Genomic DNA, 21,109 nt, shown 5'->3' on the forward strand with positions numbered 1-21,109 from the left:
CTCAGGATGTGGCAAGGAGCTTTGAATTTTATTCTGAGAGAGACAGGAAGCCATGGAAGGGCTTTTGATAGGGGAGAGACAATGATAATATACATAAGCAAAATCTAACATGTATTCACTCAAATATTTATTAAATAGTATCTATTGGCTGGGCATGGTGGCTCATGCCTGTAATCCCAGCACTTTGGGAGGTTGGGGCGGGCAGATCATGAGGTCAGGAGATTGAGACCTTCCTGGCTAACACAGTGAAACCCCATCTCTACTAAAAAGTACAAAAAAAATTAGCTGGGCGTGGTAGCACGCACCTGTACTCCCAGCTACTGAGGAGGCTGAGGCAGGAGAATCGCTTGAACCCGGGAGGCAGAGGTTGCAGTGAGCCGAGATCATGCTACTGCACTCCAGCCTGGGTGACAGAGCGAGACTCCATCTCAAAAACAAAAACAAAAATAGTATCTATTAGGTATCAGGCACTTTTTGTGTGTTCAGGGGTACTGCAGTGAACAAATAAACAAAGTCAAGGAGGTCATATTCTCATTGGAAGAGCCAGGTAGTAAATAAGTATATAAAAGCATCATCTGTCAGTTTGTTATAAGTACTGTGACATACAAAATAAAGCCAGGAAAGTGAATAGCTGGAGGTGGTTGGAGAAGGTCTCTCTGACAAGGTGACATGTAAGCAGACAGCAGACAAGAGAGGGCATGCGGCCTGTGTCTATCTCAAGGAAGAACCTTCCAGATAGGAAGAACAGTAAAAACAAGAGTCTTGAGCAGGTGTATTTTGGATATCACTGTTCTAAGGGCTGTACATGCATGAATTCATTCACTCCTATAGCAATCCTATGAGTTCTAGATGGAGACTAGACTAAGGTGAGAGGGAGGATTGGAGAGGCAGAGGCTTACTTTGTCCAGGGGAGAGAGGATGGTGGTTTGGACTAAGGCCATATCAGTGAAGGTGATGAGACACAGTCCTATTTGTGGTGAGGAGGCTCAGATTTTTAAGTGATTCTTGTGCAGAGATAATTTGAAAGTCATGCATGACTGACTTACAGAATAATTTATTGAGAAGGGAATTACTGTGGAAGAAGCAGGTGTTTCTGTTTGCACATTTACTAGAGATTCCTCTTAGACACCATAGGTATCATGTAGCCAGATTGTCATCCATGTGTGGTATTCAGTGGAAAGGTCAGAGCTGGAGATGCACATTTGGAAGCTGTCAGCATAGAGGTGGTATTTGAAACATGGGACTGGTTGAAGTCAGCTGTGGAGATAATGTGGATAGAGGTCATGGCCTGAACCCAAAGATAGGCCAAAATATAGAGGTTGGCAATGGGAGGATTTCAGCAAAGGAGACCAAGAAGAAACAATCAGTGTCCCAGAAGTCAAGTAAAGAAAGTATTCCATGTAGGAGGAGCATTCAACTGCATCAAATACCATGAAGATGTTAAGTTATAGGAGGTCTGAGAACTAGGCATCAGATATGGTAATACGCTGCTCATAAGTGACCTTGACAAGGTCCAACTCAAAATCCATCCCATATTAGAAATGATTCTCTTCATTTGTCGTAGCATGCTTCACACGTATCTTTTAGCAGAATTATTTTCTATGTGTCGATCACACAAAGTTGTTAATTTCAAGAGTGACAGAATGACCAACTGTACCAGACATATTGCTCCAAAAACACTTTCTTTTGGAAACATGTCTGCAGACATGCATTAAGAATTTAAAGATGACAGTTATTCCAAGGCACCATAAGATTCTTACTTGTAAAAGTAATTTTTTTTAAATGCAGAGGACCCAGTAGGATAGGCAATATTGGTATAAAGGTGATTAAATTATAATCTTGCAAAGATAAAGGTTAAACCAATACTTTCTTAAAAAAAGGTTTTGCTGGCTAGCCTATAATAATTGTATCCCACTTCTTATACTACAGTGTTAAAGTAGAACTCTGACCTTACAGGAGATAGTTTAAAGATAAATAAAATATGTGTTTACATTGAGTGTCACCTGAATTAAACATAATTCTTTAAGGGAGGAAAGAAATGCAAAGATTATGTGGCTTCAGACTTTAATTTTGCAGATCAGGAACTAGAAGGTCAGAAAGTTTGTCACAGAAATGAGGCTTGAATCTAGAACTCTAATTCGTGAGGGTACTTTGCCTTCCTAGTGCACAGCAGCAAGTCACTTTCCCTGTTTATCAAGGTGAATGTCTGTATCCCAAGGGAACCTGCCAGGATCAGAGGTGGGGAGGGAGGGAGTTATGGCTTCACTCCTGCCCTGGCTGGCATTCCCATTTTCTGTTTCTCGTTTTGGTTGAAGTACTTGCAGCTATACAATGTCTCCGTTGGGAATCATGCTTATGAGAACAAAGGTACCAAGCAGTCTGCCATGGCAATCTGTCAGCACTTCTACAAGCGAGGAAACATCTACCCTGGAAATGATACCTTTGACATCGATCCAGAAATTGAAACTGGTGATGTTCTTCTATAACCTAGAACCTCAATTTTTAACACCTCAATTTATACTTAAAATTAGTAATTTCATCTTTGAAAACATTGATTTGGTCTGTGCTATTAGGACATAGTAAGAATGATATAGGAGTTATTATGTGTCAGGTACTGTTCTGAGCCCTTTACTATAACTCAAGAATCCTCAAGAAAACCCAGCAAGTCAAGGATTATTATTATCCCCTTTTATAGAAGACTAAAGTATGGCTCAGAGAGTTAAATGATCTGCCCAAGATGGAGCTAGAAGAGGCAGTGCTGAAATTTGGCCCAGGCTGTTTGTGTTCTTAGCTACCGTATTCCACCATCTCTTGTGCAGGACATGCCAGTGAAGTATTAATAGATAGATATTATGCTTGTGAAACATTATGCTTGCAAACTCTTGGTATATATAAAACTCTCCTGCCCCAGTACCACTTCACTATCATGCATCTTTTGGGGCAGATTGAAAGGGAGGAATGAAAATCAGAACATGGAATAGCACGGCGTATTCTTCTTAGCAAAGTTCTATTTGCAATTATACCTAAAATATTAGCTTAGGTCATTGAGTTAAAAAATAAGTATTGAAATACTTTTAACAACAGCCACTAGGATTTTTTTTTTCTAGAGATAATACTGATAATAGTACCAAAAGTGAAAACTTTCTAAAATGCTGTCTTCCTTTTTTGGTGTGTGTGTGGGATGCATATTGAAGAAACATTGTTAGCGCATAATATTTTAAAAATGGATCCCTCAAACTGCTTAGAAAATATTACCGTAATTACTGCAAGTGCTTCAAATCCTATGCTTAGGATACAAAAAGGGGGAGGGACTCAAAGTTTATCTAGGCTTAAAAACGAAGACAGCATTTATATAACATTAATGAAATAGAGTTCAGATCTTTGTCTAGCCTCCATCCACTCCAGAAATGTAGCCACTTAGGTCTTAAAAACAAATGAGTCACGGTAACCATGTGGTATCGATGTTCATTTAGCTTTTAAAATTTTAATTCAGAAAAATAATAGAATCTGAATAACTGATCTTAAATGTGTCAGCCATTCAAAATGCAGTCTTATTTATTATTTTAAGTACTGTATCATGTTTTTGTTCCTTTCTATGGCAGAGTGTTTCTTTGTAGAGCCGGATGAACCTTTTCACATTGGGACACCAGCGGAAAAGAAACTGAACTTAACACTGGACTTCCACAGGTGAGGGGAGCACATAGGAGTGTAACTTATGTTTGTATGTGTATATATTGCCACAGAACTAAAATCACCTCTGTTTTCTAGACTCCTAACAGTGGAGCTTCAGTTTAAACTGAAAGCCATTAATCTGCAGACAGTTCGTCATCAAGAACTCCCTGACTGTTATGACTTTACTCTGACTGTAAGTGTGGGCCAGGCTGAATTTGGTTCCAGTCTGAAGAAAAATTGTTTTATCTGGTTACGTTTCATACCCTTGGATTACGGTGTGATAAAAAATATAGGATGTTTTCACTTAAATGTGCATAAGGGAAACATTGATACATCTAGCTCTATTTTGCTATAATAACAAGTTTACTTGTTAATTATGTCTTCTGCACCTCTGTATAAGTTCTAGAAAGCAGGGACCTTGTTTTGTTCACTACTATTTCCAGTACCACGAACAGTGCCTGGTATAGATTTTCAAACCCAAAAGGAACAGGTGTTTTTAGGTTCTGTGTGGTTGGCTCTCAGCAATCTATGGCTGGCTGTCAGCTAAAGTTACTGCCAAGGGTTCTTGTTACTTAGTTTCCTCACCATGGATGTTTCCATGTTTGGGGTTTGTAGTATACATCTTTAACTTATTACAATCTACCTTCAAGTTATACCACTGCATACAGTGTAAGAACCTTATGACAATGTACTTCCGTTTTTCCCATCTTGGCCCTTGTGCTATTGTGGCCATATAATGTATTTCTACATGTGTTATAAACCCACAATATATGTTATTAATTTTTCTTTCTTTTTTTTCTTTCCTTTTTTTTTTTTTTTTTTTTTTTTGAGACAGAGTCTCGCTCTGTCACCCAGGCTGGAGTGCAGTGGCACAATCTCGGCTCACTGCAAGCTCCGCCTCCCAGGTTCACACTGTTCTCCGGCCTCAGCCTCCTGAGTAGCTGGGACTACAGGCATCCACCACCATGCCTGGCTAATTTTTTGTATTTTTTTTTTAGTAGAGACGGGGTTTCACCGTGTTAGCCAGGATGGTCTCGATCTTCTGACCTCGTGATCCACCCTCGGCCTCCCAAAGTGCTGGGATTACAGGCGTGAGCCACCGTGCCCAGCCTATTTTTTCTTTAAACAGTCAATTATCTTTTAAAGTGATTTAAATAATAATAAAAACATTCTTATATTTGCCCATGTAGCTACCATTTCCAGTGTGCTTCATTCTGTGTGTAGCTCCCAGTTTGTATCTGGTATTATTTTCCTTCTGCCTGAAGGGCTTCCTGTAACATTTCTTATAGTGCAGGTCTGCACTTTCAGCTTTTGTATGTTTAAAAAAGTATTTTGCCTTCCTTTTTAAAGTTCTTATTAGCATCTTTTAAATAAAAATTTTACGAATACATATTTATGGGGTACAGGTGATATTTTGATGCAAGCATTCAGTGTGTAATGATGAAATAAGGGTAATTGGGACAATATTCACCACCTCAAATATTTACCACTTCTTTATGTTGGGAATATTCCAAATCTACTCCTTTATTTATATTGAAATATAAAAGTAGAATATTCCAAATCTACTCCTTTATTTATATTGAAATATAAATTTATATATTATATTTAATTGAATAATATATTCAATTAAATTGAAATATAAAATTCCAAATATATTAACTATAGTTGCCATATTGTACTACTAAACACTGGATCTTATTTCTCCCATCTTACTGTATCTTTTTTTTTTTTTTTTTTTGAGATGGATTCTCGCTCTGTTGCCAGGCTGGAGTGCAGTGGCGTGATCTTGGCTCACTGCAACCTCTGCCTCCCAGGTTCAAGCGATTCTCCTGCCTCAGCCTCCCGAGTAGCTGGGACTACAGGCGTGCGTCACCATGCCCAGCTAGTTTTTGTATTTTTAGTAGAGACGGGGTTTCACCATGTTGGCCAGGATGGTCTCGATCTCTTGACCTCGTGATCCACCCGCCTCAGCCTCCCAAAGTGCTGGAATTACAGGCACGAGCCACCACACCCGGCCCTCACTGTATCTCTATACCTATTAACTAACTCTTATTTATCCCTCACGCCTCCCCAATACCCTTTCTAGCCTCTGGTAACCATTATTCTGTTCCAAGCCTTCCTTTGTTAAAGGTAGTTTCCCTGGCTATAGAATTGTAGGTTGACTGTTTTTTCTTCAGCATTTTAGACATGTTGTTCTTCTAGCTTGCGTCATTTCTAATGAGAAATCTTCTGTCATCTTTATCTTTGTTCATCTCTATGGGATGTTTTTTCCCATCTGTTGGCTTTTAAATTTTTCCTTTATCTCTTACTTCAAACAATTTGATTGTGAAATGCTTTGGTGGTGTTTTCTTAATGTTTCCTGTGTTTAGGGTTCATTGAGCATCTTGGATCTGTACTTTTATAGTTGTCATTATATTTGATATTTATTCAGCATGATTTCTTAAATTATTTTTGTCACTCCCCCCCACCTTTTCAGAGATTCAGAGACAAATACGTCTATATTTGGTTACTTGGAGTTGTCCCATAGCTCAGTAATGATCTGTTTGTTTTATGTTTCAGTTTTTTTCAGTGTGCTTCATTTTGTATATTTTCTGTTGCTATATTTTCAAATTCACTATTTTTTCTTCTGTGCTATCTAATGTTTTCTAATCCCATCCATTATTTTTCTTCTTTGTTTGGGATTCAGCTTACTGAGATGTGATTGACATTAAGTCTCAGTTTTTTTACTCAATAGATATTTAGTGAGCACCTATTATTTGTACAAGTCGGAGGCCCTTTGTGTAGGAAAAGCATGGCTTCTCCGTGACAAGGATTTCTGAGTCAATCAAATAACACTGAGCATCCTCCTTGCACGAGGCCATAGGCTGGGTCTTCCAGCCGTTAGGGATATGGGCAGACACTGACTACGCCCTCGGTTGCTTGTCAAAGAAAGAAGCTTACAATCCCTCATGAGGAGAAATACAGTGGTTGAACTTTTAAAAGTCATTTGAAATCTTATATTTGAAGTGTTTCTAATTACCCCATATGGAGAAGCTTCAATACAATTTATTTAAATGACAGAGTTTTCAAAGAACTTTTTTTCTTCAGGACTTGAGAGAAAGAGAAGAGGCAGAAATGAAATGGAGTGATTTTCTTGCCTTGCCTTGCCTGTCCTTGCATAAGGAAGACAGTAGGAGAACTATGGAAGGTGTTCTGGCCTAGCTTTGTCCCGCTTGGCCCCTGGTGTCCTGAAGTGGTTATTCTTGAAGCAAGATGTGACTGTTGACTCCCTGTCACCAAACCCTTTATAATACATGTGGTGCCAACGTGACTAAGAAATCTAGGCCCAGAATGAAAATCAAAAAAGCTCCACTTGAAATGTCTCAAAGCAGAAATAATGAGCCTTTGTATTAGTAAGAATTATAGTAGCACTAAAAATCTACCCCTAGCTGAGGTCCTGCTGGAATTTGGGAGAAAGCACAGTTGTACCAGTTCTTGGTCATATGAAGAAGGTATCTGGAGGTACTTAGAATGGAGAGCAAGAGGAAGTGCTCTTGTTATATAAGTTCTTTGGAGTGGAAATGCTGCCCTAGACATATAATGTTTTAGAGACTACAGGGTCTCTGTAGAAGATCTAGTTCATCCTTCTCATTTCACAGAGAAATGAAGAGAACTTCCCATGGTTGAACGGAGTTAGCAACAGATCAGAGTTGAGAATCTGGGTCTCCTGTCCCCTTGAAAGAATTGTTTCCTAATTAATGTGTAGAGGTGTCTTGGCTCCAAAACTATAAGTATGTTTTTGACTGTTTTCCTGTCTTCACAGATAACATTTGACAATAAGGCCCATAGTGGAAGAATTAAAATAAGTTTAGATAATGACATTTCCATCAGAGAATGTAAAGACTGGCATGTATCTGGATCAAGTAAGTGATGAGCATTACTAGTTTTCAGAATGGTTATTAAATAATGTAAAATGGTTATTAAAATACCACCCTCTGGATATCTAGAACAGCAAATAGAAGATTAGACCATTTTCAAGTCCATAAACCTCTACAAGTAGATCAACTCTGATGTTTCAGGCAATATGTGAGTCATTAATAACTGAAATGGCCTTCCTGTCCTTGTGCCCTCATTTGCCCACTCCTGACCAAGAATGTACTCACAGTCCCCCGCCACCAAAACCCTACATACATCTTCCCAGACCAATACTTACTGAGTGCATGCTATATACCTACTTCCACCTTAGTTTTCTTCATTTTAATATTTTTAAATGCCCTTAAGATAGGGAGAATCCTTATTTTTACAGATGAAGAAACTAAGGCTCAGAAGCCAGGGGCAAGTCAGGTAGGATGTGACCCTGCAGCATCCCACATATTATGATTGTCTTCAGTCCATTTAAAAGTATACTAAAAGAGAAAAGGATCTATTCTAAGAAATATGGACAAAAATTCAGGTGTAGACCAAATACTGTCAAGAATTTTGGAGCTGAACTAGAGAAAATTGCCTGGAAAGAATTTATCTAATTTTCTAGTCTCTCATAAGCAACATAATGGTACATTGTACTGGACTTAATGGTCACTAGATGAGGAGTTCTCAGATTCTAATCAGCAGAAGAATCATCCTGGGTACCTGCTACGATGCAATTTCCCCAGCTCTATGCAAGCCAGTAGGTCTGGGGTGGGGCCTAGAAATGTGTAAATAGTCCTTATTCAGACTATACTTGGATAATCACAGTTCTGAAGTTTCTTACTAATTGATTTGCAAAGTTCAGATGTAATAATGAGATAGAGTAAATAAAATGAAATTTTGCCATGATAGTATTTTTTTCACTAATAAGTAACTTCAAATATATGAGGCTCTTGAGTCACATTTGAAACATAAGCCTGTTTCGTCATCTGTATACTTTATAATCCTTCTCCACAAACACCAGAATAAGGAAAATGAGAGCATACACAAGTGTCTGGCACCTAGGCATTCTCTCAAATTTTGTTTCTTAATTTGTAAGTTTCTCTAAAGTCAATTTAGACATTTATGTAGTAATTATGCTCCTTGGCAGATATTAATGGGATGCTTCATCACAGAGCTGGTCTTAAGTACTTTCTTTTTTTTGTCAGCAGAGAGCAGTCTAACTTGTTAAATAGAGACAAGCTCTGTGGCAGTGTACAATGGCTGACACCTCTGCCCACCTCTCTCCATTGGCTCCACGCATGGTGGCCAGGACTTCACACTTTCGATTCTCCAAAATCTCCATAAGGATGGCTCTTTCTTATCACTCAGGTTTCAGCTAAAACCCCCTGCTCCCTCAGTGAGGCCTTCCTTTACTATGCAATATAAATCAACCTCTCTGCTTCCGCATTGCCCGACACTAACCTCCCTCATATAGAGCAGTAGGTCTCAAACTTTAGCATCACCTGGAGGGCTTGCAGAAACCCAGTTTCTGATTCAGTGGGTCTGGAGTAGGACCTGAGAATGTGCATCTCTAACAAGCTCCCAAAAAATGCCAAGAACCACTGACATAGAGTGATGGACCCTGGAAACAAACTGCACAGATTTTCCCCCAACTCTTCCACTGACTAGCCCTACAACTATGGGGAAATCATGTGACCTCTCTGTGCTTCAGGTTTCTCGCCTGCAAAGTGGGGATAATCATGCTTACCTCATTGGAGGTGCTGTGAAGATCAAATAGGTTAACACGTAATAGTCCTTAAAAGTGTTTAGAGCTATGTTTGGCAAGAAATGTGCTCGATACATGTTAGCTATTGTGATTATCTTCTTTCTATTACTTACCCCTATCTGAAAGTATTTTGTTATGTGTTTGTTTACTTCTTTGTAGTAGAATAGAAGTTCCACAGATCAAGGGCCTTGTCCATCTTGTTCACCACTGCATCCTAACATCTAGAAAAATGCCTGACACATAGTGAATGCATAATAAATATTTTATACCTAGATAAGTATATTTTAATCGAATATGCAGGGAGGTGGGCCTGGGCATGGTGGCTCATGTCTGTAATCTCAGCACTTTGGGAGGCTGAGGTGAGAGGATCACTTGAGACCAGGAGTTCAAGACCAGACATGGCAACAAAGTGAAACCCTGTCTCTACAAAAAAATTAAAAATTAGCCCGGTATGGTGGCACATACCTATGGTTCCACCTATGAGGGAGGCTGAGGAAAAAGAAGAAGAATATGCAGGGAAGTAATTGTATTAAGAACAAAAGACTATAGGCTTATAATTAAAGATCTTGGAATGATGGTTGTGGTGATTTTTTTCTTTTTCCTTTTTTTTTTTTTTTTGAGACGGAGTCTCGCTCTGTCGCCTAGCCTGGAGTACAGTGGCATGATCTTGGCTCACTGCAAACTCCACCTTCCGGGTTCACGCCATTCTCCTGCCTCAGCCTCCCAAGTAGCTGGGACTACGGGCGCCCGCCACCATGCCCAGCTAATTTTTTTGTATTTTTAGTAGAGATGGGGTTTCACCGAGTTAGCCAGGATGGTCTTGATCTCCTGACCTTGTGATCCACCTGCCTCAGCCTCCCAAAGTGCTGGGATTACAGGCGTGAGCCACCGCACCCAGCCTCAGTTGTGGTGATTTTTTAAAAGAAGGACTTTTACCCTTCTTCAAATACTAATTGGAAGACCGTTTATCAGGGCTTCTTTGTTGTCTTACCAGAAAGAATGCTTGAATTATTTAAATGATTCTAAAAAGAAGATGTCACCATATTAATGTCCCACCACATAAGCACTATGTAATCCTCTTTGCTTTCAGTTCAGAAGAACACTCATTACATGATGATCTTTGATGCCTTTGTCATTCTGACTTGCTTGGTTTCATTAATCCTCTGCATTAGATCTGTGATTAGAGGACTTCAGCTTCAGCAGGTAGGGAATGTTGCTTTCTGGGAATGCTACTGACATTTTGATTGACAGAGACATTCACTGTGCCTCCCCTCTTTTCCCTAAAGGAGTTTGTCAATTTTTTCCTCCTCCATTATAAGAAGGAAGTTTCTTTTTCTGATCAAATGGAATTTGTCAATGGATGGTACATTATGATTATTATTAGTGACATATTGACAATCATTGGATCAATTCTAAAAATGGAAATCCAAGCTAAGGTAATTTTTTTCCTAGTCATGCTATTGTTAATGTCAGATTTGCACTAATGGTAATGTATTTTTCCAGAATGTGAGAATTTTCAGAATGAATTGTTTCTTCCAAACTGTATATCAAGTAGACTTGAAATTGGTAATGGTAATTTTCTTAAATCTAGTCAGGAGGTCTCTTAGGCAGAGTTTTTCAAAGTGTGATCCACAAACCATTGCATCAGAATCATTGGGTGCCTGGTAAAAGTGTACCATGTTAGACCTACTGAATTCAGACTCTTCGGCGGGGCCTGTGAATTCTTACACACACCAAAATTCATACACAACCAAGGTAACTAAGGTAAGAGTTTTTTTTTTTTTAATCTTACAAGAAATGCTCGAATCTTTAACAAAAATGAGTGGGGCTGTAGGGGAAAGTGACGTCAAGGCACTATGGTGGGCATGCTTGCATTTGTTTCCTCCATCCATTCAGAGTGAGAATGCTCCCATTTTCTTACTTTCCCATTGATGTGCTACAAGCTTATCTATTTTAAGACTAACCTAGCCTAAAAATCAACTGTCCCCACAAAATAAAAATCAAATTAAAAAAAACTAATAGTGTTCAAACTAATCTTGCTCAAACTTATGTTTCCCTAGTCTTGATGCAACTGATTGAGTCACCTGGGGAGTTGGTTATAAACCTGGGCAGAGACCCCAAATGCAATGGCTCAGAGAAGATAGGAGCTTATTTCTGTCTTATGTAATAGTCAGGATGGGTTTTACAGATTGGTGAGTAGCTCAACGTCTCACAGTCATTCAGGCACCCATGTTCCTACCATTTTGTTTCTCTGCCATCCCTTAAGGACTTGCCCTGACTGCATGATTATTGCTGTGTTGCCTCAAACAGGTTGCAGCTTATGGGAAGCAAAAACACAGTATGGTGGAAGCTCTCCCATAGACTGATGGCTTGGCTCAAGAGTGGCTGACTTTATTTCTGTACATATCCCACTGGATAGAATTTAGTCAATCCTAACTGCAGAGGGAGCCAGGGAACACAGCCCAGGCATGTGCCTAGGAAGGGGAGAATGGGTTTAGGTTGACACTTAGCAGCTGCCACTATATGTGGCTATAGTATGTATCATTGGAATAGATGTTTAACTTTAGGGACAAATAAACAAAAAACCAAAACAAAAAGAGGAGCAAGGGGAGAGATTTGCAGCAAATCTTTATTTTTACCAACCTCAACTATCATTAATTTCAGTGAACTCTAAATGGTGTCCAACAAAATATCTTTCTAGACCATTCACTGTTTCTGCCTCATAGATGATCATATCATGTTTTCTTCTCTTCTGAAACCTCTAATACCCTTGTCCTATCCTCATTCTAAGCTGATGACCTTACCTCCTATTTCACAAAAATAATAGAAAAAAAAAACAGAATTTCCACAAACCCCCACTTAATTTATCTGCCTCCTGCCATCAGTGCCAATATACTGTGCTTTTCTTCTGTGGATATATTATTTAGGCCACTATTCAGGGCCAACCCCTCCACCTGCCTACTAGAGGCCATCACCACTTGTTTATTCAAGGGCACAGCTCCAGGTAGTTTTCCTGCTCTTGGGGATCATCAGTTTCCCTCTCTCTATCAGGTCATTCCCATTAGCATGTTTTTGCCCCTTTTCTTAAGAGATAGTATCTCAACCCTAATTCCTCCCCCTAACTTACTACCATCATTTATTTAGCAAAATATCTCAAAAAAGTAGTTAATCTTGTTGTTTCTGATTCTGCTCCTCCCCTCCCCCACCTGTTTTTTTTAAGAGACAGGGTTTCACTCTATTGCCCAGTCTGGAGTGCAGTGGCGTGATTATAGCCCACTGCAGCCTCAAACTCCCAGGCTCAAGCAATCCTCCCACCTCACAGCCCCCCAAAATCTCATTCTTTCTGTGTCTGTTCCAATCAGGCTGCCCTGCCACTCCAAGGCAAGTGTTCTTTTCAGTGTCCTCTCATGCTGATAAGTCCAATAACCAATTATGTACCCTCATCCTGACCTAGCATCAGCTTTGAACACTGCCAAGCACTCCCTTTTTGTTGACATGCTTTCACTGGACTATCACCTGGTTTTCGTCCTAAGTCACTGGCTGGTCTTCTAACTTTGCTGGTTCCCTCACATCTCACCAACCTATTAAGGCAATAATGCTTCAAGGCATTGGACATCTTCTCTTTTCTGCCACTGTCTTGGTAATCTCATCTTGTCCCATAGCTTAGTATCTATATGCCAATGATTCCCAAATCTATACCCCCACTTAGAATTCTTCCCTGAACTCCAGATTTGCATACCCACCATCTAGTCTATAACTCCACTTGGATGTCTGCTTTTCCTCTCAAATTTAACACACCTAAAACAGAACATCTAAAGCCCCCAACTCTGCAATCAAAACTTGCTTTTCCCATAGCCTTTCTAATTTCGGTTAATGGTAACTCCCATCAGTTACTAAAGCCAAAAATTATGGATTCATCACAGACTCCTCTCCTTCACTAATCTCCTCTTTCCCACATCTAATCCAAGAGGAAATCCTATTGTTCTACCTTCATTGGCCAGGCACTGTGACTCATATAATCCCAGCACGTTGGGAGGCTGAGGCAGGAGGATGGCTTGAACCCAGGAGTTGCAGACCAGCCTGGGAAACACAGTGAGACCCCCATCTCTACGAACAATAAAAAAACATTAGCTGTCAAGGTGGCATGTGTCTGTAATCCAAGCTACTTGGGAGGCTAAGGTGGGAGGATTTCTTAAGCCCAGGAAGTTGAGGCTGCATTGAGCTGTGATTATGCCACTGCACTCCAGCCTGGGTGACAGGGTGAGACACGTGTTTCCAAAAAAAAAAAAAGAATAAAAATCACCTTGTCAACTCCACTATTACCAGCCTGGTCCAAGCTACCATCTCTCATTTATATTACTGCAATAGCCTCCTCACTCCTCCAACAACCTGCTGTCAACCACAGCAGCCAACATCTGATCATATCACCTCTGTTTGTGGTTCTCAAATCTCCCCAGTTGAGTTAGAGTAAAAGACAAACTTGGTAAGTGCCACCTTATCTCTATAACTGTATACCCTTTCTATTGCTCACTCCAGCCCGATGCACTATCTTGCTAAGCACCCTCCTGTCTCAGGGCTTTTGCATTTGCCAGTCCCTGTGCCTGGAAGGCTTCTCCCCTAGATTTTTGCCTGACTTCTCCCTCCCTCCCTTCAGATCTTTGCTCGAATGCCTCCTTTTTAGTGTATTTAAAATGACAAACCCATACCCATTCCTTATCCCCTCCTCTGAATTTTCTCATCAGCGATTATCAGCAGCAAATGTCCCAAAGTTTCTGTTAACTTATTTCTATTGTCTCCTTCTTTCCTCCACTAGAGTGTAAGCTTTATGAGAGCAGAGACTTTTGTTTGTTCACTGCTTTATCCTTAGCACCTAGAACAGTGCCTTACTCATAGTTACCTCAATGTTTATTGCCAAGTGAATTTCTGCTTTATAATCTGATTATATTTTTCCACTCTCTCTTAGAGTCTAACTAGTTATGATGTCTGTAGCATACTTCTTGGGACTTCTACCATGCTTGTGTGGCTTGGAGTCATCCGATACCTCGGTTTCTTTGCAAAGTACAATGTAAGGAATTCCATGGATCTCCATGCTGTTGGTATTTCTCTCAAAGTTATTGCACTGCTTTGGCTAAAGGACAAAGCCATTCTAATGGCCTCTCTTACTTTCCCAGCTCCTCATTTTGACCCTTCAGGCAGCACTGCCCAATGTCATCAGGTTCTGCTGCTGTGCAGCTATGATTTACTTAGGTTACTGCTTCTGTGGATGGATCGTGCTGGGGCCTTACCATGACAAGGTACTGATAAGCAACTTTTTTCCTGTTACTATTAAGCTTTTAACAGTGCCAGTGGCTTGTTATCCTTTTTCAGTGAACTCCTTTTATTTTGTGATTCAGCCTTAAAATGTTGAAGGTAGTATATCTAGTGCCATATTTATAAAGTGGAAGGGTGTGACCAGCTTGAGAGAATATTTGATGTACTCAACTGTCTCACATTCTTTCTTGCAATATATCAGGTAATTAAGTCCCATTTACCACCAGTGAAGTCAAGTTTAGTCAATTTGATTCATCGATATATCCAAGAGCAGTCTATTCAGATAAGCCTTCTCAAAATGTGACTTTAAAAAGTAGCATGGGGGAAACTTGTAGAAATATTTGAAAATTTTATTCCTAGAGCTATAGTCTGGAATATTATGCCCTTATCTTAAATGAAATAAACTTTAAAATGAGATGTATGAGCATGCATGGTTGGGACCTGGCTATCTCTGCAGAGGCATTTCAAGTTCTCTTTAAGGTAAAGGGCAGATGCAAGTCTTGATTCAGAAAAGCACTGAGGGTACAGACCAGCTCCTGCATTTGATTTAGGCTACTTTAAGAGAAAGCTGCTTGTCTCAGGAAAAAATAGTAGGCTTATATATGTTATATGCATCACAAAGCAAATGTGTATGGTTACCTCAGGTTATTTGTTTGAAAATGGTAGCTTGGGTTATCTGGTCCCTTTATGTTTAATACAGTGTCATGAACAAAGGTCTCCAATGGGAAGGAACATGGAATAAAGTGAACTTTTCCCTTTTCTTTTTCCAGTTTCGTTCTCTGAACATGGTCTCTGAGTGCCTTTTCTCTCTGATAAATGGAGATGATATGTTTGCCACGTTTGCAAAAATGCAGCAAAAAAGTTACTTGGTCTGGCTGTTTAGTAGAATTTACCTCTACTCATTCATCAGCCTCTTTATATATATGATTTTAAGTCTTTTCATTGCACTGATCACTGATACATATGAAACAATTAAGGTAGGTTTATCAAGAGCCATAAGTCCGTAAGTAGTAGCATTGTCCTATAACTTGTAGAGTAGCAGTAAAATTCAGTACCTAATGGTAGAAGAAAAGTTGATGGAATGTTAATTTCTTCAGGATAGAGAAAAAGGACCTTATTTTTAGAGACTGATAAATAGAAATAGTGGAAAAATTGAATGTTGAAAGTCTTAGTCTCTAAGTAGTTTTGCTTTCTCACACAAGCTTTCTAACCTATTATTAGAATTATAAGGGTCATTAGAAGCCTGAGGTCAAAGAGTAAAAAACTAAGTAAATAATTATAAGGGTTAGTAGATATTGGGTGAATAAAACATGTGGCATTTCAGAAAGCCAAAATATTGTGGGGAACATAAAAACTCCAATTTTCATAAAGAAAAACTGACCCCTTTGTTTGGAGTGTACTGTAACTGAGCCCATTTTCTTAGCAAGGCCCTGCAGGGCACAAGCCCGGGGGCCCAGCCTCCAGAATAGCAAAAGGATTAATGGGTCCAGTACTAGCATGTAGCTTTATACAGTCAGATACCTGAACTGAAAAGCTATTGTCATTCATATAAAATCTTTTAAAAATCAATTTGAGCCCATTGAAATATGGAAAGGCAGAATAAATATCCATATATGTTTAAATTTCCGATAACCTTATACTGTTAGGTGTATTTGTGGCACAGACACTTCCACTTGGGGACTTTTCTTTCTGGGTATGAGAGGGGTAAAGAAACATGAAGCCATGTGATTGGCCCTAGGGATAAAGAGAACGCCTTGGTTTGTAGCTGATAATGATGAATACTTTGCTCATGAAGCCAGGGCTGTGACTTCATCCTTATTGAACAAGATTTCAGGGACCGAATGTCCTCTTTGCTCTCATCTGCTTAGCAGATGTGTCCTTAGGATCACCAAGGCAACTGGGAAAGAATGTAGTTGTAACTTCAGATCCCTCCAAATGGTGCTCTAAAAGTTCACTGCCTCCATCTCTGCATGCAGAGAACTGTGTGTTATTCGAGGGTGACATCTGAGAGCTCTAAGGGTAACATGGGTTTTCACCTTTGATGACGTAAGCCTGAAACTCGTATTTTAGATGCTAACCTCTTTCCATTTTGGCTGAGAGCACTTGCCAAATGGGCAAGCTAAGTTACTTCTGTTCCTTTCTAATCATGGCATGTCCTAGAAATTTTAGGTCCCAAACTGATATGAGGCCCTTAAACAAACTTGTCTGGCTGGAAGACTGACTCCAAAAGGGTGTGCAGATTGGAAAGGTCCCTTACAGCCTTTGTCCAGACACCTGGGCCAATTCAAGAGAGTCCAAGACAGTGCTGAGGTCTTCTGGGCAAGGCCAGGGATTTCCATCCCTCAGCTTGCTAGAAAACTATGTTAATTTAGATCCACTGGGCTTCTTGTGGCCTGAACCATGTTCCTTCAAAAATGGCTGCATCATACTGGTCTGGAAGTTACAGGCCTGCAGGGCAGAGTAGTGACAGAGGTTCTCGGACTTGGGATAGCTCAATTCTCCCTGGAAGGACGACTCAAACTTCGACTCAGTGTGCCCATTTGGGTTTCAGCAGACCCAGAAAGAGAGCTCAGGTAGGCAGCTGCAGAATCCCAGGCCCCCTTTACCTCTGCCAAACCTGAGTGACTCTAGAGGCTACATCTCCTTGCAGGTACTCAGAAGTAACTATACTATCTCTCTAGAAAACCCCCTTCCTTGCCAAATGATCCATTTTGAGTTTGGAATGAAGCTGTTTTCAAGGAGCTTATTAATGAAAGCTTTTTACATTCTTCTGTTTAGCAATACCAACAAGATGGCTTCCCAGAGACTGAACTTCGTACATTTATATCAGAATGCAAAGATCTACCCAACTCTGGAAAATACAGATTAGAAGATGACCCTCCAGTATCTTTATTCTGCTGTTGTAAAAAGTAGCTATCAGGTTTATCTGTACTTTAGAGGAAAATATAATGTGTAGCTGAGTTAGAAGACTATGTGGATATTCTGAGATCAGATGTAGTATGTTGGAAAACTGTTATTTTGAGCTAATTGAGATCTATAATTCACCAATAACTGTTTATATTTTTAAAAGCAATATTTAATGTCTTTGCAGTTTTATGCTGGGCTTGTTTTTAAAAATAACTTTAATGAGGAAAGCTATTGGATTATTATTATTTCTTGTTTATTTTGCCATGGCTTTAGAATGTATTCTCTGTGCCTCTCTTTTGCTCTGATACTCTTGCTTCCTGCTATTCTGATTGTGCAGACTGTGTAATCAGTGGAAAACAATCCCCGGTCTGACTGTGACTTTGGACAACTCAGTAACCCTGGCTTGGACCACTCTCAGGAGTCCATCCTTGAGAGAGTGGGTATAGTTACCATATATACAGTAATAATTGCATTTTAAAATCTTCTCTTGAAAGGAAGAATAAGAGTGTACCAGAGTAAGAGCACACCAGCTAACAATGTGATACAGCCATGTGTCACTTAAGGATAGAGATATGTTCTGAGAAATGTGTCATTAGGCGATTTTGTCATTAAACATCATAGGATGTACTTCCACAAACCTAGATGGTATAGCCTACTACACACCTAGGCTATCTGGTATAGCCTGTTGGTCCTAGGGTACAAATCTGTACAGCATGTTACTGTATTGAATACAGTAGGCAATTGTAACACAATGGTAAGTATCTAAACATAGAAAAGGGACAGTTAAAATATGGTTTTATAATCTTCTGGGACCACCATTGTATATGCGGTACATCGTTGACCAAAACATCGTTATTCAGCATATGACTGTATTTGGTTATGAAAGCCAACTGTTACTTGATTCTGCTTATAGTTCTTAAGAGGATCAGGTTTTTGAATACTCATTTACAAGTTTTCTATCCTCCTTCAGTGTTAAAGTAGAAAGTAAAAAAAGTATCTTATACATGCATGAAATTAAAGCATATACCAAATGCATTTTTGATCAAGTAATGATTATTTTATTAGTACTTGAGCAGCCTGTTAAAACTAGTGATGTACCATACCTTTCATAGGCACATTATGTCTCACAGCGAAGTGTTTTGTGGTGAGAGGCTGTGGTTTCATGGGGCAAGGTTCTATAACTCACATTAAAAATATTTCGGGGCTGGGCACAGTGGCTCATGCCTGTAATCCCTGCACTTTGGGAGGCCAAGGCAGGAGGATTGCTAGAGCCCAGGAGTTCGAGACCAGCCTAGGCAACATAGTGAGACTCATCTCTACAAAAAAAACAGAAAAAACTAACTGGGCGTGGTGGTATACGCCTGTAGTCCCAGCTACTTGGGAGGCTAAGGCAGGAGGATCGCTTGAGCCCAGGAAGTCGACTGCAGTGAGCTGTGATCATGCCACTGCACTCCGGCCTGGGTGACAGAGTGAGACTCTGTCTCAAATATGTACACACACATATATATGTGAAAACAATTATGCTTAAAATTTTAAAATAAGATAAATGTATGCTGTAAAAAGACATAAAAATAGTCTCTACTCCTTATAGACTGCTAATTGAGAATTGCAGGGATTTTCAACACATGAATATTTATTGTGTTTACTATTTATTCAAATAGAAGTGAATTCAGTTATGTGCAGTAAAGATCTTCTCAAAGCAAACTCTTTTTTTAAAAAAACTGATTTTTAAATTTCTAATTTTGTTTTACTGAGATTTTATTATTTAATTATAATGACAGTCATAATAATGACTCCAGGTGTTGAAATGGGAGGTTTTATAACAAGTATAAGCTGTTTCTGAACTACCTGAGGCTTTAAAAAAATAAATCTAAGTATCTAAGCGACTATTTTGGGGGCAGTTCTAATATTTATAATACTATCACTTTTAGACTAGAGTTCTGTGTGAGTTTTGAAGTCATGTTTATTATCTGATAAATCCTTTTCTTTACACCTTGTGAGATTTTTAGACTAACAGTACTTCAATGGAAACATGAAACCACTGACCCAGTGTTGGGCCTGGAGTTTTGCTTTGCTCTGAAGTCATCATGTTTCTTCTGTGGAATCACAGCCAATGACTTGGTGCCTTCACATCTCTCTCCTATTTCTCCAGGCTCTCTTATTGTGGCAGGAGTCCCTGATAAATTCCAAGGCTTAATTTTTAGTAATGATGTCTATGAGAGAATAGCTCTTCTGTCTACTGAAAGAAATAGCACTGACTGACTTTTTTGAACTGTCCTCAAACCAGTACAATGGCTTGATCTGGGTAGGCAGATAAATTATGGGCCAGTCATTTTAGAGTTCTCCTTACATGTATATATGTATCATAGAGAATGTCAAGGAAGTTGTAAGAAATAACATAGAATGGAAGTCACTTTTCTTCCAGGCTTCTAGTCTCCTTAGCCCAGGAAATCAGGGCTGGATTTTTGTCGATGATACCCCCATTTTCTGGAAGTCAGATTCTCTGTCCCCTCCTCCTGCCGTAATGATTTTCAGGGTTGTGAGCATAAGGGGATTTTTTTTTTTTTTTTTTTTTTTTTTTTTGAGATAGAGTCTTGCTCTGTTTCCCAGGCTGGAGGCTGGAGTATAGTGGAGCAATCTCACCTCACTTCACCCTCCGCCTCCCAGGTTCAAGTGATTCTTGTGCCTTAGTCTCCAGAGTAGCTGAAACTACAAGCACACACCACCATGCCTGGCTATTTTTTTTGTATTTTTAGTAGAGACAGGGTTTCGCTATGTGGGCCAGGCTGGTCTTGAACTCCTGTCCTCAAGTGATCTGCTCGCATCAGCCTCCCAAAGTGCTGGAATTATAGGTGTGAGCCACCATGCCCAGCCCACTGGGAGATCTTGTTAAAATCATGAATGTACAGGTAATACCAACAGAGATATTCATATTCTCTCTCTCTCTCTCCTCTTTCTTTCTTTCTCTCTTTTCTTTCTCTTTCTCTTTTTCTCTTTCTCTTTATCAAAGCCTAAGCACAGATTCTTATTCATCATGTCCTGGGGGAGGCCAGGAATCTGCCATTTTTAGCCGGCACACAAAGTGATTCTGATACAAGTGGTTTGTGGTGGCTGCAGGGCCCAGAGCTTGACCAGGAACAGATAAATCCCTTTGTTGGGGTTACAAATAAGAAGTTGTTTATAAGTCTCAGGATTCAGAGTGGTCTTCTATCACTCAAGAGAGAAACCACAGTAGTCAAGAGAGAAACACCAAGAAAATGGGTTTATAGATATCAACGTGGATATTTTAGTATTTGTGTCTGTAAAAATCGTTTTTGTGCAGACATTGATTTTGCTGATGTTACTTTTTTAAACAATTCAGATGCCATTTTCTTTTTTCACTCAATAAAGTTTTAAATTATCTAATACATACTGAGTTTTAATTATTTTATCCCACCACACTATTTTCAAATTAAATTAATACATGCAAGTAGGTGTATGGATTAGAACAAAAAAGGTAAAACTCATTATTTGCAGATATTATGATCTACATAGAAAGTCTAATAGAATCTAAGTAACACATGGGTC

General features: G+C 39.5%; 1 protein-coding gene across 3 annotated transcripts in view; it reads left to right on the forward strand.

Moving 5' to 3' along the window:
• The window catches only part of MCOLN3 (mucolipin 3), a 30,786-nt gene extending 12,209 nt beyond the window's left edge, over positions 1-18,577 (forward strand). For all 3 annotated transcript variants that reach the window (XM_003260274.2, XM_004090012.2, XM_012500392.2), the window contains 10 exons: positions 2,316-2,469; positions 3,603-3,687; positions 3,769-3,865; positions 7,475-7,574; positions 10,416-10,528; positions 10,612-10,761; positions 14,289-14,390; positions 14,497-14,619; positions 15,406-15,612; positions 17,414-18,577. In XM_003260274.2, coding sequence (XP_003260322.1) covers positions 2,316-2,469; positions 3,603-3,687; positions 3,769-3,865; positions 7,475-7,574; positions 10,416-10,528; positions 10,612-10,761; positions 14,289-14,390; positions 14,497-14,619; positions 15,406-15,612; positions 17,414-17,548 — 1,266 coding nt within the window. In that variant the 3' untranslated portion in view covers positions 17,549-18,577. The remainder of the gene's footprint in view (positions 1-2,315; positions 2,470-3,602; positions 3,688-3,768; positions 3,866-7,474; positions 7,575-10,415; positions 10,529-10,611; positions 10,762-14,288; positions 14,391-14,496; positions 14,620-15,405; positions 15,613-17,413) is intronic.
• Positions 18,578-21,109: the final 2,532 nt, after the last annotated feature.

Source organism: Nomascus leucogenys, chromosome 12 (assembly GCF_006542625.1).
Source record: "Nomascus leucogenys isolate Asia chromosome 12, Asia_NLE_v1, whole genome shotgun sequence".
NCBI lineage: Eukaryota > Metazoa > Chordata > Mammalia > Primates > Hylobatidae > Nomascus > Nomascus leucogenys.